Consider the following 17,823-nt stretch of genomic DNA (forward strand, 5'->3'; position numbering starts at 1 on the left):
TGAAGAAATAATGATGGAAAACTTCCCTAACCTGGCAAAGGAAGTGGATATTCAAGCCCAGGATTAAAAAGGCCCACACCAAGACACATCATAATTAAAATGCCAAAAGTTAAAGACAAAGAGAGAATCTTAAAAGCAGCAAAAGAAAAGCAGTTAGTTACCTACAAAGGAGCTCTCATAAGACTCTCAGCTGATTTCTAAACAGAAACTTTGCAGGCCAGAAGGGATTGGCAGGGAATATTGACAGCAATGAAAAGTAAGGACCTACAACCAAGATTACTCTACCCAGCAAAGCTATCATTTGGAATCAAATGACAGATAAAGAGCTTCCCAGATAAGAAAAAGCTAAAGGAGGTCATCACCACCAAACCAATATTACAATAAATGTTAGAGGGACTTCTTTAAGATGGAAAAAAAAAAGATCAAAATTATGAATAGTAAAATGGCAATAGCTACATATCTATCAACAATTACTTTCAATGTAAATGGATGAAATGCTCTAATCAAAAGACAGAGGGTGGTTGAATGGATAAGAAAACAAAACCCTTACATATACTGCCTACAACAGACTCACTTCAGATCAAAAGACACACACAGACTGAGAGTAAAGGGATAGGAAAAGATATTTTATGAAAAAAAAAAAAAAATAGCTAGGGTAGAAATACTTATGCCAGACAAAATAAACTTTAAAACAAAGGCTATGAAAGCGACCAGGGAGGACCCATTAATCACACTTCTTATTTACCAAAGAAATCCAAAACACTATTTCAAAGGGACATGTACATCCATATGTTCATTGCAGCATTATTTACAATAGCCAAGATATGAAGGCAACTCGGGTGTCCCTGAATGGATGAATGGATAAAGAAGAGGTGGCACACACAGTGGAATATCACTCAGCCATAAAAGAGAATGAAATCCTGCCTTCTGCAACAACATGGATGGACCCAGAGTGTGTTGTGCTGAGTGCAGTGAGACAGAGAAAGACAAATCTTGTATGATTTCACTTATAAGTGGACTCTAAAGAACAAAATACATAAACAAACAAAACAGAAACAAACTCATAGATACAGAGAACATTTTGATGACTGCCAAATGGCGGGGGAGTTGGGGGGATGGGTAAAAAAAGGGGATGGGATTAAGACGTACAAGTTGGTTGGAACAAAGGAGTCATGGGGATGTAGGGTGTAGCATAAGGAATACAGTCAATAATATTGTAATAACTATGTATAGTGTCAGACAGGTACTAGATTTATCAGGGTGATAGATGGGAGGGGGTAGGGGGGCCAGAGTGAAAAGGTGAAGAGATTAAGAAGTACAAATTGGCAGTTACAAAATAGTCATGGGGATGTAAAGCACAGCACAGGAAATAGAGTCAATTATAACTATGTATGGTGCCAGGTGGGTACTAGGCTAGTCGGGGGGATCATTACTTACATTATATAAATGTCTAACCACTATGCTGTGCAACTGTAATTGAAAAATTAAAAAAGGGAGGGGGAGGTGAAGGGGAATAAGAGGTTCAAATATCCAGGTATAAAACAAGTAAGTCAGCGGGATGTAATGTACAGCAAAGGGAATATAGTCAGTAATATTGTGATAACGTGGTGCGGTGTCAGATGGTTGCTGGACTTATCATGGGGATCACTGCCTTAGGTATATAAATGTTGAATAACTATGGTGTACCCCTAAAACTAATGTAATATCGTATGTTAGCTATATTTTAATAAAAACCTTCAAAAAAGAGAGTATGCACCCTTAATTTTTTTAAAAATAATAAAATCAAGGAATCTAAAAAGAAAAACCCTTCCAAAGCTAATAAGTGAGCTTAGCAAGGTCAGAGAATAATAGGTCAATACATAGATAATCATTTTTCTATGTATAAGCAACAAACAACTGGAAATAAAAAATTTAAAGCTCCAAATAATGACACACACACACACAAATATAAATAACTCAATGAAAAACTCAATAAATAACTCAATAACTAACAAAATAAATGAAATAAATATTGGATCTGTATGCTGAAAACTGAAAATGGTGATACAGGAAATCAAAGACCTAAATTAAGGGAGAAAGATACTGTGTTCAAGGATTTAAAGTCCCAGCATAGTAACACTGCTAATTCTCTCCAAAGTAATATGTAGATTTAAAGTAATACCAATCAAAATCACAGCAGAACTTTTGTAGATACACAAAAAATAGTTTAAAACACTTACCTGAAAGGGCTAAGCAGCTATAATAATAATAATCATCCTTGATCTTTGACAAATGTGCAATTCAAAGATGAAAGAATAGTGTTTCAACATAAGGTATTAAAACAATTGGTCATCTATATGCAAGAAAACGAACCTAGAACTAAATTTTACACCTTTATTCACAGACTAAAACTGGATCATAAATCTAAATGTCACAAGTGAAATTACAAAAATTTAAAAGAAAATACAGACTATCCTCATGTCCTGAGGATAGTTCTAGAAAAGACAGCAAAGGCAGGATCCATTACCAAAAATGTGATAAATTGGATTTTAATATTAAAAACTTTTGCTCTGCAAAAGACATTGTCAAGAAAATGAAGACAAGCTAAATTTGGGGAAAAATATTTGCCAAGCACCTATCAAACAAAGGACATATATCCAGAACAGATAAAGAACTAAAAAATTCTGTAAGAAATAAACCCAAATTTAAAAAATGGACTAGGGCCTCAACAAATATTTTATCAAGGAGGGTATAAAAATGGCAAATAAGCACATGAAGGCTGGTCAACATTAGCCGTCCGTGAAATGCAGTTTAAGGCCATGATTAGATACACGTACACACATAGTAGGGTGGTTACAATTTTAAAAAAGTATTAACAATACCAAATTTGGGCAAGAATGCAGGGCAACTGTACTTCCCACCCATTGCTGGTGGGCGTTCAAAGGGATACCCCCACTCTGGAGAGCAGTCTGGCAGCTTCTGATACAGTTAAACAAATACTTATAATACAATACAGTAATCCAACGCTGAGAGAAATGAAAACTTATGCTTACACACCAAAACGTTGTACATGAAATTCAGTTTTAATCATCTTCACTAAGCCTGCAGAAAACCCGAATGCCCTCCGATTGGTATACTGTGTAACATCCAAACAGGAAATACTCCTCAGCAATGAAAAGAAACACACTACCACTCACGCAACAGCACGGATGGATCTCAAAGGCTTTAGTCTGTGTAAGCAGCTAATCTCTGAAGGTTACATACTATACGATTCCATTGATATGATTCTCAACAGGACAAAACGACAGTGATGAAAGGTAAACCGGTGGTTGCAGGGGAAGGTGGGGTGCGGGGAGAGGGATGACTCCAAACAGCATGTGCGGGTGCTGCAGGGGATGAAACTGTTCTGCATCTTGATTATAGTGCTGGTGAATTGTGTGAAAAGTCATAGCTCTGTATATCAAAAGAAATAAGTTAAAATGACTGTGTAATTAAAAAAACAAGTCTGACTTACCATCGCGTAGAAGTAAAGGTGCTCTGACAGCGTCAAGTCACCGAACAGCAAGTTCTGCTGAGGGCAGAAGCCCATGTGCTTTCGAACATGGACTCTGTGCTTTGAGACGGCATATCCGTTGATATAGGCCTCCCCTCTGGTAGGAGGGCAACAACCTACAAGTAAGCAGGAAACACGTCTGAAGCTGAGCTTTGGGGAGAGAAAGTGATGCCTGCTAATTAGCATATCAAATTCCGTGTCCTTGTGGATCACTCTGGGGGTGGGATTAGCTATCTTCTAATTGTCTTTCCACTTATATATACACTAATTTGCTGCAATGGGTATGGATTATATTGATAAAAAATTAAAAAATTTGCTATATTCCAATATATTCACATTGCAATCAGCCAGTTACTGTATTTGTGAACCATACTAGATCCTGTTAGATGCTATGAAAAACAAAGATCTGGAATATAATACTTTGTCCTCAAGAAATTTAAATATTAATAAAAACCAGTCCAGATTTTGTGGGGAACTATTTGGTAACATGTAAAAAAGAAATCATTAAGTCCATTTAAACCTTATGAATAATTTATTCTATTTTAATATATACCAGGGGTCCAAAAAAAAATGTATACACATGACTTGTATTCATCTTTTGTTATTGGTATATATTGAGTATTACAATTTTAATGCAGTTATTTTGCTTTCTTAAAATATGTAGACATTTTTTTGGAACCCTCTGTATTCTTTTTTAAATTGAGATATAGTTGACATATAACAGATTAGTTTCAGACATACAACATAATGATTAGATATTTGTACATATTGTGAAATGATCACCACAATAAGTATAGTTAACATCAGTCACCATATATAGTTTTTTTTGTGATGAGAACTTTAAAAATTTACTCTTTTAGCAACTTTGAAATATACAATACAGTATTAACTATAGTTTTCATGCTGTACATCACATCCCCATGACTATTTATAACTGGAAATTTATACCTTTTGACTCCCTGTACTCATTTAACCCAGCCCTCATCCCCTGGTTCTGGCAACAAGCAATCTCTTCTCTATGAGTTCAATTTTTTAAAAAAGATTCCACATATATGTTAGATCATATGGCATTTGTCTTTCTCTCTCAGACTTATTTTACTTAGCCCAATACCCTCAAGGTCCATCCATGCTGTCGTAAATGGCAGGACTGCCTTCTTTTTTTATGGCTGAATAAGATATATAGATATATCTATAGATATATAAGATATATAGATATATAGATATATATATGCACATATATCTACCTCGTATCTTCTTTGTCCATTCATCCATCGATGAGAACGTGCATTTCTAACACATTCCAAGGCGATGCTGAAGATGCTGCTGGTAGAGGACCAGGTTTTGAGAACTACTGAGTTAGGGAAAAGGCTACACTGCAGTGAAAAGAGGCTGCAAAGGAGTTAAGAAAGAGATTTTTCACACACAGGGTTAATACTAAGGTGAGCAATCCAGGTTGGCAGGAAGATCAATGCCACATTTTCTTTACCCATCCATTCATCCATCAAAGGACACTTAGGTTGCTTCCATGTCCTGGCTATTGTGAATAATGCTACAGTGAACATGGGGGTGCAGATATCTTTTCAAGTTAATGTTTTCATTTTCTGCAGATAAATACTGAGAAGTGAAATTGCTGGAGATGGTAGTTCTATTTTTAGTTTTTTCAGGAACCTCCATACTGTTTTCCATAGTGGCTGCACACTTTACATTCCCACCAACAGTGAAGGAAGGTTCTCTTTTCTCCACAATCTCTCCAATACTTATCTCTTGTATTTTTTGATAGTATATCTAACACATGTGAGACGATCTCACATTGCAGTTTTGATTTGCCTTTCCCTGATGATTAGTGATGTTGAGCACCTTTTCATGTACCTGTTGGTCCTCTGTACGTCTTCTTTGGAGAAATGTCTATTCAGATCCTCTGCCCACTTTTTAATCAATTTTTGTTTTTGCTCTTGAGTTGTATGAATTCTTTCTTAATATGTTTTGGATGTTAACACCTTGTCTGATATATGATATGCAAATATTTTCTCCCATTTAGTATATTCCTTTTCATCTTGTGAATGGTTTCCTTTGCGGCACAGACACTTTTTAGTTTGATGTAGCCCCACTTGTTTAGTTTTGCTTTTGTTGCCCTTGTTTTTGATGTCAAATCCAAAAATATCATAGGCAAGACTGATGTCAAGGAGCTCACTGCTTATGTTTTCTTCTAGTTTTATGGTTTTAGATCTTACATTCATGTCTTTGAACGATTTTGAGTTAATTTTAGTGAACGGTGAAAGACAGTGGTCCAGCTCATTCCTTTGCATGTGGCTGTTCCAATGGTGGAGCTTTGAACTGGGAAGTTTCTTCCTGATCATGCCATGTGATTGGGGGGGAGGATGAGGTGAGAAAATACCCCAAACTTCCTACCCATTTTGGTATTGGCTATGCATTCATCTGCATGCTGCGGCTTCCAAACTGGCTTCTAGAGTTCTTAGAAAAGGTATTTTTGTTTGTATGTTGTAGTTAACTCAGTGTCTCTGCAGCGATGAGGGCCTGGAGCTTCCAAGTCCATCACGTTGCTGATGTTGCCCTCACCTCCTACTGTTTCTAAGTTGCCTTTTTCTTCATTTAGCATTACTTCATTGCTGTTAAGTCTTTGCCTGTTTACAGAGTTCTGACAAAATTGGTTCTGACATTTGCATGCTTGTTTACCAATTTTATCTGTGAAGAACTGGAACTCGGAGCTACCTCCTCTGTTCTGGATGGTTGCGTGTGAGCGGCATGTTGGTGTATGAATAGGATTTCAATAGGTGGAGAGCTGACTTTAGGCATTTCCAATGAGAGAAAACGCATGAGCATACGCAGATGGGAAAGGGCAGAATATGCGTTCTGAGATCACACGTAAAGCACAGAGTGTGTTCTAAGACAACTTATGTAAAGCGTTATCAACTACATATATTTTGCACATATCATCATGAAGGAAAAATTCAAATCAACTCTGTGACGTTAACTAAAAAGTCATTCTTTTAAGACAAGTTTTAACTGATATTTAGAGGGAGTCAGTTCAAGCATATAAAATAGAGAATGTGGGTATCGTCTTCCCCTCCTGACTTAGTTTTGCCATCGATTTTGTATCAAAGGAGAGGCTATTTTGTCTCAACTACTAGGCTCAGCCCTGCCCCAGCCTCTAGGACTTACACTGACCTAACACAGCACATGGATTCACTATCCTAATGGTCCCTAGCATTCCTTATCCATTCTTCCTTCCTGGTGAAGGCAATGTTTCCAAAGTATAAAGCTTCATGAAATATTCTTCCATGGCTTCTCATTGCTCTCAGCATACATTGTAAACTTCATAGCATGGCTTCCCCAAAACCTTTCATGACCTGACTTTTCGATTATTCACCCAGCTTTATCCTTTGCCATGAAATTCCTAATCTGATCTGGTGATACAGATGTCTGCTTTCGAGCCTTCTGGTCTTTGCTTATAATAATACTCTTCTTTCCTTCTCTTTATAGCCTTTTGATTTGCCCCAGATTTGATGTCACTTCCGTATTCCTCATCCTCAAAACACGTTAGGTGTCATTTTATTGAGTGAATCGCATCCTACATATCGTATCTCCTTTCTTACTTAATGGTGTAAGTTTCAAGTTTCTTGTCTGTATCTCCACCAGAGTATAAAATTGAGTGTAACAACCTTGTAACCACCACTGTATTATCAGTTCCTATAAAAAGAATTCGCACATAAAATTGTTCATTGAATAAATGAATGAATTTATCACTTTACATAAAGCACCTTGGTTGTGAATAACTGAAACTTAATGACACCAACACTGAAATAACAACACATTCAACACCACAAGTTGTTGACTGATTTACAACCTTAGAAGGAAACTGACTTCTGCTCTGGACAGAGCTGAATACGTACCTGTGAGAATAGACAAGGTTGTGGTTTTTCCTGCTCCATTTTCTCCTAGAAGAACAGTGATCTGCCCCTTATATAAATTCATAGACATGTTGTTTACTGCTACTTTGTTGCCAAATTCCTGTGGGATGAAAGAAACAATAACTTGATATCTGTCACTATCAGTTATTTAAAGACACTCATATCCTCTATCCTTAGAAGAAACAACATTAATCATCAGACTCGTTGTAAAAAATGTGTTGTTTTGAACAAGGAACAGCATTTTCAGCTGCACGGAGTTTGTATATTAGTCAAAATAAGTGTGAAGGCACAGTGGTATATATACGTATAGTTGGTAATGAAAATGGAGACCTCCCTATAGTCTATGTATGAAGAGTGTAATATAGTAGCTATGGGCTAACTCCACTGTAGCAAGCGCTAGGGAAGCTCACAGAAGCTGCCACCAACGATCACAAAAGTTGATGCCATGATTTCAGCCAGAAGTTTGATGATTCACAAGAGCATGCTAGACATTTTTTGGGATTCTAAGCAGGAGATGTCGAACTCAAATATGGCCCATTATCTGTTTTTGTACAGCCAATGAGCTAAGAATGGTTTCCACACTTTTAAAGGCTTGTTAAAATATAATAGAAAAGAATATGCGCCAGAGATTGTGTGAGGTCCATGGAACCTAAAATATTTACCTGGTCGTTTACAGAATATGTTTGAAAACCCTACTAACGTGTCTCTTGAAAATTCCCAATATTTCAGTCTGAAATGAGAAAGCCTGTTATTCCCAAGCACTCACCTAGGTGGATCTAAAACCTGCCTGTCTGTAGGTGTCTGTGTGTAGGTGCCTCTCACTGGCAAATCCTAACTATAATAGAAAGCAAACAGAGAAGGACATTTTGGGGAAGGTAGTTCATGGGCTCCCTTTTGCAATGCAGGAGAAACCTTAGAAAGACGTGCTGGTGCTGCCAAATTAACCAGCAATCACCAGGAGAGCATGTCTGCAAGGTCTCCGCAGGCCTGGGCTTCTCCCTCACAGCAGCGCTGCTGACACTCTGAATAAAGGATTCTTTGTTCTGGAGGGGCCTTCCTGTGCCTTGCAGGGTGGTTAGCAGCTTCCCTGGTTTCTACCCTGTAGACGCCAGCAGACTCCTCTCCTCACCTCCCTCAGCCTAGGGGGTGACAACCAAAGTATTTCTAGATTGTCAAATGTCTTTTCTTTCTGGGGGGACATAATCATTTCCAGTTGAAAAGGACTGCCCTAGGGAATCTAATTTTCTCCTATGAATCCAATTACCGTATAGTTGCTGACTGTACTACAATCTGTTCCAGTCATTCTCTCTCTCCAAAGCTATAGCTCTACATCTCCCAACGCGTACCAGAAACATAAGTTTAAATATTTACAAATATCTCAAATTCAGTATGTCTAAAACTCTGCTCATTACCACGCCCTGAAAATATACAGTCCTCAACTGTACTCCCTGGATCAGTGAACGGCCCCTAAATTCACCTAAACATACAAACGAGAAACCCGAGTATGACCCTACATGTCTCCATTGCTATTAACTACTGTATGCAATAAATCACCACGTCCAGTTAATACATTTAGGCCAGGGGTGATCACTCTCCATTCAAAAACTATTTATTGAATGCCTATGGTGTATCAGGTATTGTGCTATGTGCTAGAGTTATATCTAGAAGTAAGTCACATATAGTCCCTGCTTTAATGAAGCCTTGGTAAAGAAAGATAAGGGAAAAAGTAAACTCCTTGAAAGGTGCCAGAAAAAGAGAACTATGCAAGAAAACAAAACCACACAAAAGCAGATATTTCACTGGCAACAACGCATGTGAATAGACAGTGGGGCAACATCTTTAACCTAACATTCTATATCCAGTGACAGCATCTTTCAAAAGTGAAGCTAAAATAAAGACTATTTCAGACACAGAAAACCTCTGAAAGAACTAATCACTAGCAGACCTACACTAAAAGAAAGGTCAAAGCTAGTCTATCAGGCAGAAGGGAAATGATTCCAGATGGAAATCTAGATAAGAACAAAGGACTGGAGAACACCAGGATTATTAACTGTATCGGCAGTTGTACATCACATTCTTTGCAACTTCCTGAAAATATAACTGAAAAGTTAAGCACAATGATAAGACTATATTGCAGGTTCCATAACGTACGTGTAAGTAAAATGCATGACAACAGCAGCATGAAGGCTCTGAGTGTACAAATAAAAGCAAAACTGATCCAAGGTTCCTATCCTATATGTGAAAGGCTATAATACCATTTGAATGCAGACTGTAATAAGTTAAAGTCGTACAACGTATTGAAGAGAAACCATTAAAATATCAAAACAGAAAGTTATAGTTAATACCAAAAAAAGGGAGATGAAGTGAAATCTCAGAAAAATAATAAATTAATCCAAGAGAAGGCAGAACAAGAGGAGAAGGAAAACAAAGAATATATGGTAGAGCTAGAAATCAAATATGGGATGAATAATATAAACTGTACCAATAATATCAATGATCACATTAACTGTGAATGGCTTGAACACCTCAATGAAAAGCAGCAGTCGTCAGACTGAATAAAGAGTATAAACTAACTATATGTATATATATATATATATAAACTGTCCTGCAATTGTAAAGACACAAATAGGTTAACAGTAAAAGAATGGGGAAAATAAAGCAGGCAAACATGAACTAAAAGCAAAGTGGAGTAACCAGCTCACCTGTGGACCCTGGTACCAGGCCCAATCACCTGCAGACTCTGACACCAGGACTCCCTGCCTGTGGACCCAGTGTCTGGCCCACACATGGACCCTACTAGCCGGCTCCTCCACATGTGCCATCTGCCCTTTCCATGGTCCCCACCCACCCGCCTGCCCACTGGCCAGGCACTGATAAAGGGCTCTCTCTTTGAAACAGTACCTTGTACAAATGTTCAATCTGGATATCTGCCACCACTGTAGCAGGTTCAGCCTCAAAATATTTGCTTTGAGTTCTCCCACAGCTTTTCACGTCTTCTTCTCCCTTACTAATGCTTGATTGGCCAAACCAGTATGAGCGCTACAAAGAAAACCAAATATAATTACCAAAATGAGCATTAGGAAATGAAGCACTCCATGTGAACAGACCTACAACAAGGAAAGCAAAGCAAATGAATCAGTGACCAAAGCCTCCCTACAAAGAAAAGTACAAGACCGGATGGCTTCACTGGTGAATTCTACCCAACATTGAAACAAGATTAACAACAATCCTTCTCCAAGCCTTCCAAACATTGTAAGAGGAGGAAACATTTCCTAAACCATTCTATGAGCTCAATATTACCGACACTAAAGCCAGACAAAGATATCCTGAGGAAAGAAACTACAGATCAATATCCCTTACAAATACAGACGCAATAATCTTCAACCAAATGCTAGCATACTGAATCCAGTATCAAAAGGATTATACATCATGACCAAGTGGGATTTATCCCAGGAATGCAGTGGTTGTTCAATATATAAAAATCAGTCAATGCTACATATCACATTTATATGAAATATCCAGATTATATGAAACATCCAGATTAATCCATATAAAAAGAAGGCTGATTAGTGGTTGTTAGGGGCTTGGGGTAGGGAAAAATATGATGTGATTTCTTAGTGGATACAGGAATTTATTTTGGGGTGATAAAAATATTTTGGAATTAGGTGTGTGCATGTACACTGTAAATGTACTAAACGAACTTGAAAACACTTCAGCTTGGTTTATTTTGTGAGATGGAGAAAGTTGTAGCATCCTTTCAGGGATTACATTTTGTAGCAAATTGATATATGATTTGAATCTCCAGGATTTAGAAGCAAAAACTCTTTTTAAAGTGCTATGGTTAATAAATAGGAACAAATGGAATTACTCTAGAATGAGGCTGCAGCCAGTGCATTTTATCACACTTGGTCAGGATATCTTCTTTGTCCACACTTATCCAGTAATGGTAAGGGAGCAGGAGGGCAAAATACAGATGTTCTCCAGTGTTAAGCACACTGGTCTAACAACTGAAAAGAAGCAAGTGATTGAGAACAGACATAGGAAATACCTAACCCTCTTCTCACTAAGATCTAAGAAACCATCACACATTAGTTTAGCTGGGAACAACATGTGCAGATATTTTAGGTTTCTTTATTCTCTGATCTAATCCACTATGTACCACTTGGCTGAAGAAGGGTTGTATTACTCATAATTTTTAATGTATGGGGTTTCAGTCTTATCCAGAGATACTGTGCATTTGCACATGTGGAAGACTTTAAGGAGTATCAAGAACAGGGCTAGCATTTCTTTACAGTTGGTATCCAGATGAAAATGATTCTGCACCTGACCTTTTGATTTGATCCTAAATATTACGAAATAGGCTCATAAGGACTGTGGGCTTTCCCAATAAGCAGCATTAGAACTCACCGTAAGAAAAAAGTACCATGGTTGGGGCATGCCGTACTGCCCTGGAAAGACAGTTTCTACATACCAGGTCACAAGGCCATACAAGAAAGCATCAAGTAAAAGCATTCCCAATATATAGGCAAAAATGAGGTTATCCTGAAGGTTGGCTGGTGTCCAAAGACTATGCCACTTAACACCAACTTCTGAAACAAAAAGGAAGTATTTACCATAAATGACAGCTCAGTGATTGAAACATTAAAGAAAAAAGGTTGTTGATACTCTAAATTTCATTGCTCTGAATTATCTATATGTTGATACCCTTAGTATGTAGGTCATCTAAGAAAATGATGGAATATGTAACAACATTGGTTTCTCCCCTCCTCCATTCAAAATTTACAAAAATAAATAGGAATGACTGAGACAAAGTCAACAACTGAAAGAAAAATAATAAAAAAGTCAAATAAAAAGCAAATCTACTATATCCTATCCTTCTACTTTATCCTTCATGCTAAATTCCCACTGAAATAACCATCGGGATACACAAATTTGGAAAAATATTCAACAGCACTATGGCTGGGTGCTGACTGCCAAGCAGAAGAGAAAACGTTTTGCGTATATGTAGTCCTGATGGAAAGGGAAAAAGGAAGTCACCAAAAGAAGACAAGTAATCCAGTGTTCTTCTACCTCGTCTACTGCCAGGCAGAGTGCCGCACAACTGAAAAACACGAGGGCTTGCAGTAAACTCCTAATTCAAAGAGGCTAGATATGAAGATAACAACGGCCCATGAAACTTGCCCTTCCTTCAACATGGGCCCTCCCTTTTCTATAGACCAGCACCGTGAGAAGAACATTCATGAACATTGTCTTTGAGAAAGATATAAATAGTCTGAGATAAAAATTATTTAGTAGGATTAAAAATGGTTATCAAAATGAAAGCCATTTTGAGGCAGTGAATAGCAAATTAGAAACCACAGAATAAATGAAGGTAGAATATAAACTTTAGAAAGTCTACCATAACTTCAGTAATTCTCTACCCAAAATACAACAGGAGTTCCTAAAAGAGAAAAGAAATAACAAAGAAATGAAGCAGTAACTAAATAAAATAACCTGATAAGAAATAACTCAATTAGAAAATTAAAGGTGGACATCCTGTTGCAGTTAAGTCAACAAAACCCCAAACCTAGATAAATTCTAGTGAATTCTTAATGCTTCATGTATAAGACTAATACAAGTATCCATTAAGAAATCATACGTATATTCTTCTAATTGGCTTCTCACTGGAAGTAGATTTTTGTTTACAGACGAGAAAATTAAGTATCCTCAATCCTCCTCATTCATCAGTAACTGCAATGAAATTCTCACTAAATCCCAATAAGATTTTTCACAGAATTTGACAAAGTGATCTAAAATTCAAGTGGAAAACAAAGTGAGAAGAATGACTGAAGAACAACAAAGTATGGTTACATGACTAACAGATATTAAGGCTTGTTATAAAGCTACAATGAGTAAAACCATTGTAAGTACTGATGCAACAATAGATTGAAAAAGATCAACAGGATGGAAAATATCGTCAGAAATAGACCCATGCATATATGGAAACTTGACGTAAGACAAAGGTGGAATTAGAAACCAGTAGAGAACAACAAATTGTACAATAAATGATTGTAATAGCTCGATTTTCATTTTGAAAATAAAATTAGGTTCTTACCTAATGACAAACAGAAGTATCAACTCTATGCTCCCTGAAAATCCAAATGTAAAAATAAAAATTCACACATTTTAGAAAAAAATATAAGATTATCATCTTTATGACTATGGATATGAAAGGATTCCTTGAGTAAAACTAAAGCATACAAACTGAAGGAAAAGACAGACAAGCTTGATTACATTAATTTAGGGAAGATATGTCATTCTGGAAAGGAATGCAAATGTCATTCTGGAAAGGAAGTCCATTCAAGAAAGGAAAACAAGGAGGAAAGGTACCCCTCGCCCCAGTAAGAAGAAAAGAGTGAGGGCAAAGGACAGAGGACAGGTACATGAGTCACAGGTTTCCCTATTTCAGGAAAACCCTGGAGAACTGTTCTGGTGGGATCATGTAGAAATATCCAACACTGTGACGGTGGCATTGGTAGTGGACAGTGAGGCGGCTGGATAAATGGGCCTCAAGTGGAGCTACTGGCTCCTCATATCTTAAAAGTCAGTCAGAGCTTGTATAACTTTCCAAGTGTTTGTGAAGGCCAAAGAGTCTCAGAGAAGGCCAGAAAACGGCGGACAACTGGATGAGGGTTTTAAGTCTGGGGCAAGCAGCCAGAACCACACTTCTAACAGATGAGGAACCAGTCCATTGTGCTACACAGGCCACACAAACAGGCCACACAAACGTCAGCTCAGGCTAGGTACTCAACTATAGAGGCAAAAGATCTGAAGATATCACAGAGATTTGAGGTCTCCATTTCCATCCACTGTAAGAGATTCCTAAGTTCCCATCCCCACACATACCATCTTGAAGAATACAAGAGAGATGGCTAAAAGACTGACTGATTCAGAAGAATGTGAATAAATCATTGGATTACACTTACATTACATTTATTTTCTTCAGCCCAGTAATGTACAGTTTAGAGGAAAACTACTTATAGGAAATAAGGAAGCTATATTTGCTTTTTCACATGAGTAGTACAATGCATTACCGAAAAGGATGTAGAAAAACTCATGTGCTGCTGGAGAATAAATTGGTCTTTTCTTTTTGAAGGTTATTATACTAGCAATTTAAATTAAGCTACGAATATCTTACAAAATAGCATTTTTATATCGAATAACTTATTTATATTAGTATGCATATTGTATAAGCAAATATACGTGTACTATTGTGGGTAACAGCAAAAAAATTGGAAATCACTGAAATGTGCATTGACAGAGAACTAGTTAATTATAGGACCCCTTTATAATGGAATATTACACAACTCTGTGAAAAGAAAATGGAGTGTGTCTCTGTAGGAGAAGGTCTAATATATAGTATCAGGTGAAATACAGCAAGTAGTAGATTAAGAGATTTAAAATTATTTTATTTAAGAGTGTAATGGGGGTTTTGTGGAGAGATGGGAACTTTTAAATTTTTTCACACTTCAAATTATTTTTTTTACAGTTCACATAATTGCTTTCATAACAAACAAATCTGGGGATAAATAATTTTTCTAACATTTCTTACCTCCTCACTCACTGTGCCACCCACACTGCCTTATTCTACCTTTTTAGGGATGAAATAGCAAAGGTGAAATTTGCAAGGCGAACACTTACCATTTATTTCCAACTTGAGCATAAGATTAATGCCCAGCGCCAAAGCAACATTGGAGCTGAGACAGGCAGCCACCTTCTTGGTGAGGGTTACCTGTTCATAGTATTGAGTAATGGTTTTAAATGGAAAGAAACTGGCAAAATATAGCATGCTTCCAGCAGTAACAGCCAAACGGACTGCAAATAAGAAAGAAAGTGTAGGGTCAGTTTAAAGCACTATGCAAAATAATGACTACAAACAACTTTTTATACGACAATAAAGGACCAGAATGTAAGCTGTATGAGGGCAGGGAATTTGCTTGCTGTGTATCACCCATGTCTGGTACACAGTATGTGCTAAGTATATGTTGAATGAATAAATTAATGTGTAAGGTGTGTTCATGTATAGATATTTACCACATGTGATAAATAGTTAGAGTCATTTAAACAAAGATTGACCCATACATGGGCTATGGAAAATTCCTTTTCCTTTCTAAAATTTATTCGTGATCACTTGGCTTAAGAAATTATAAATGTGTACCATCACTATTAATTTAAGTTGAATATACTTAGTGTTTTCAGAGTTTGGAATTACGGGTAGAATAAAAAGCCCTTGATGAAGTTTTTAACACACGCTTCCAATCTAAAGCATGATACTCAAAAGAAAAAATAGTTGAATAAATAAATAACTACCGATGCTGGATATGGTTAGGTCTGTATGTGTGGGACCCTATATGCTAGGAAAAGTGTTCTTGTCAAGATTATCACCAAGAGGGTATAAAATCATCGATGAAAAAAGTGAAAAATACCCAAATAAAATTATAATGCTATAAATTACCATTTTTGGGGGGCGGCCGGTTAGCTCAGTTGGTTAGAACATGGTGCTTATAAATCACCATTTTTCTCTTCCTTTCAATCACCTTATTTAGGTATTGACATAGAAAGCTTTACATATTTAATAGAAAGAACTTGATGAGTTTGAAGATATGTGTCCACCCAAGAAACCTCAACACAATCTAGGCTATAAAGATATCCATCACCTTCCAAAGTTTCTTCCTGCCCTCTTTATTTTTTTGTTATGAGAAAACTTCACATAAGATCTACCCTCCTGGCAAATTTTCAAGTGTACAATCCAGTCAACTACAGGCATTACGCTGTTCAGTAGAGCTCTAAGATTTAGTCACCTTGCACAATGAAACATTGTACCCGTTGACTAATAGCTCCCTGCTCCCCTCGACCCACAGTCCCTGGCAACCACCATTCTGTAGTGTCATGTAGTATTTGTCTTTCTGTGTCTGGCTTACTTCACTTAGCATACTGTTCTCCAGGTTCGCATATGGTGATGTAAATGGAAGAATTTCCTTATTTTGTAAGGTAGACTAACACTCCATTGTGTGTATAGACCACATTTTCTTTATCCATCCACCGACAGACACTTGGGTTTAATACTGCTGGGAACATGGGTGTGCAAATATTTCTTTGAGATCCTACCTTGCATTCTTTTGAGTATACATCCAGAAGTGGAATTGTTGCAGCATATAGTAATTCTACTTTTAATTTTTTGAGGAACCTGTGAACTGTTTCCATAGTGGCTGCAACAGTGCACATTCCCACCAACAGTACACGAGGGTCCCCTTTTCACCACATCCTCGCCACCAGATGTTATCTTTTGGGATTTTTTTTTTTGGGGGGGGGTTAGCCATCAATGGAAAGCATCTTCCCAAAATTTAAGTTCCCAAATGCCAGCCAAAGGCCAACCTTGAAGCAGGCTTTTCTAAGAATAGGCCTGCTGTGTTAATTCTTTTCTGCACAACTGCGAATACTGACTGTGAATTGTGAAAACCCACCAGCTGATGATATCTATGATAATACATTAAAAGTTAAATTACCTGACAGTTAAGTCTTAACTGTAAAAACTAAATTTATACCCTAAAATAGTTCAATAGGGATGATAGTCTGATGGGTCACTTAAGGAGAAAGATACGGGAGGAATAATGGTTAATACCTGTGGTCCAGAAAAAGAAATACACCTTAATCTTTTGGGGAGTGATTATAAAATTGCTAATAGAGAATCATTTCTATAAAATCTTTAATAGACCAATTTGGGGTTATCCGGTCACACATATTTTCCTTGTGCGAACTCACATAGAGAATTACTTTTCCTTTGTCTTTATGTATGAGACACAGTCTTGCCACATAGTTAAGTGCACAAAGAACATACGGAATGAATGAATGAATGAATGAATGAATGAATGAATGAATGAATACCTCCATTCCTTGACATGCTTTCAGAGGTGATTTGAAATCAACATCTGCAGAAAGTATCCTAAGTTCTAACTGGTGACAACTTTATTTTATTTTATATATTCTTTATATATATATATTGGGTCATACTAATTTTCAATGGTCTCTTTACCTCCTGTTAAATCAGTTCATGTGCCCTTCATCTCCTATGATAGAACGTAAGCCAAGACCATACGTGAGGTGGCTAGGAGGAGCTTCCCAACATGATCCTACTATGTCCAATTAAAACAGAAATCGTGTTACAGGAGAAGTCTTGGACTCACCGTTACTGAAGAAGGTGCTAACCATAAAGGCAAAGAAGATTGAAGCAATGGCGTAACATGTAAGAAAGACAAAGATGAAACTACAGTCACTGTAGCGGAAGACTGGCTCATTGACAATCTACAATAAAACAAGTGTGAC

General features: G+C 37.2%; 1 protein-coding gene across 4 annotated transcripts in view; it reads right to left on the reverse strand.

Moving 5' to 3' along the window:
* The window catches only part of LOC109458211 (phospholipid-transporting ATPase ABCA3), a 56,945-nt gene extending 39,122 nt beyond the window's left edge, over nt 1–17,823 (reverse strand). The window contains exons 1-6 of one of the 4 annotated variants that reach the window (XM_019751672.2): nt 17,685–17,823; nt 15,142–15,315; nt 11,869–12,050; nt 10,363–10,500; nt 7,444–7,561; nt 3,494–3,648 (exon numbers count right to left, since the gene is read on the reverse strand). In XM_019751672.2, coding sequence (XP_019607231.2) covers nt 3,494–3,648; nt 7,444–7,561; nt 10,363–10,500; nt 11,869–12,050; nt 15,142–15,315; nt 17,685–17,709 — 792 coding nt within the window. In that variant the 5' untranslated portion in view covers nt 17,710–17,823. Of the gene's footprint in view, nt 1–3,493; nt 3,649–4,776; nt 4,922–7,443; nt 7,562–10,362; nt 10,501–11,868; nt 12,051–15,141; nt 15,316–17,684 lie in introns of those variants that run through there. The other 3 variants (XM_074322936.1, XM_074322934.1, XM_074322935.1) reach the window with 3 other exon arrangements.

This window comes from Rhinolophus sinicus, linkage group LG18 (assembly GCF_036562045.2).
Source record: "Rhinolophus sinicus isolate RSC01 linkage group LG18, ASM3656204v1, whole genome shotgun sequence".
In the NCBI taxonomy this organism is placed as follows: Eukaryota; Metazoa; Chordata; class Mammalia; order Chiroptera; family Rhinolophidae; genus Rhinolophus; species Rhinolophus sinicus.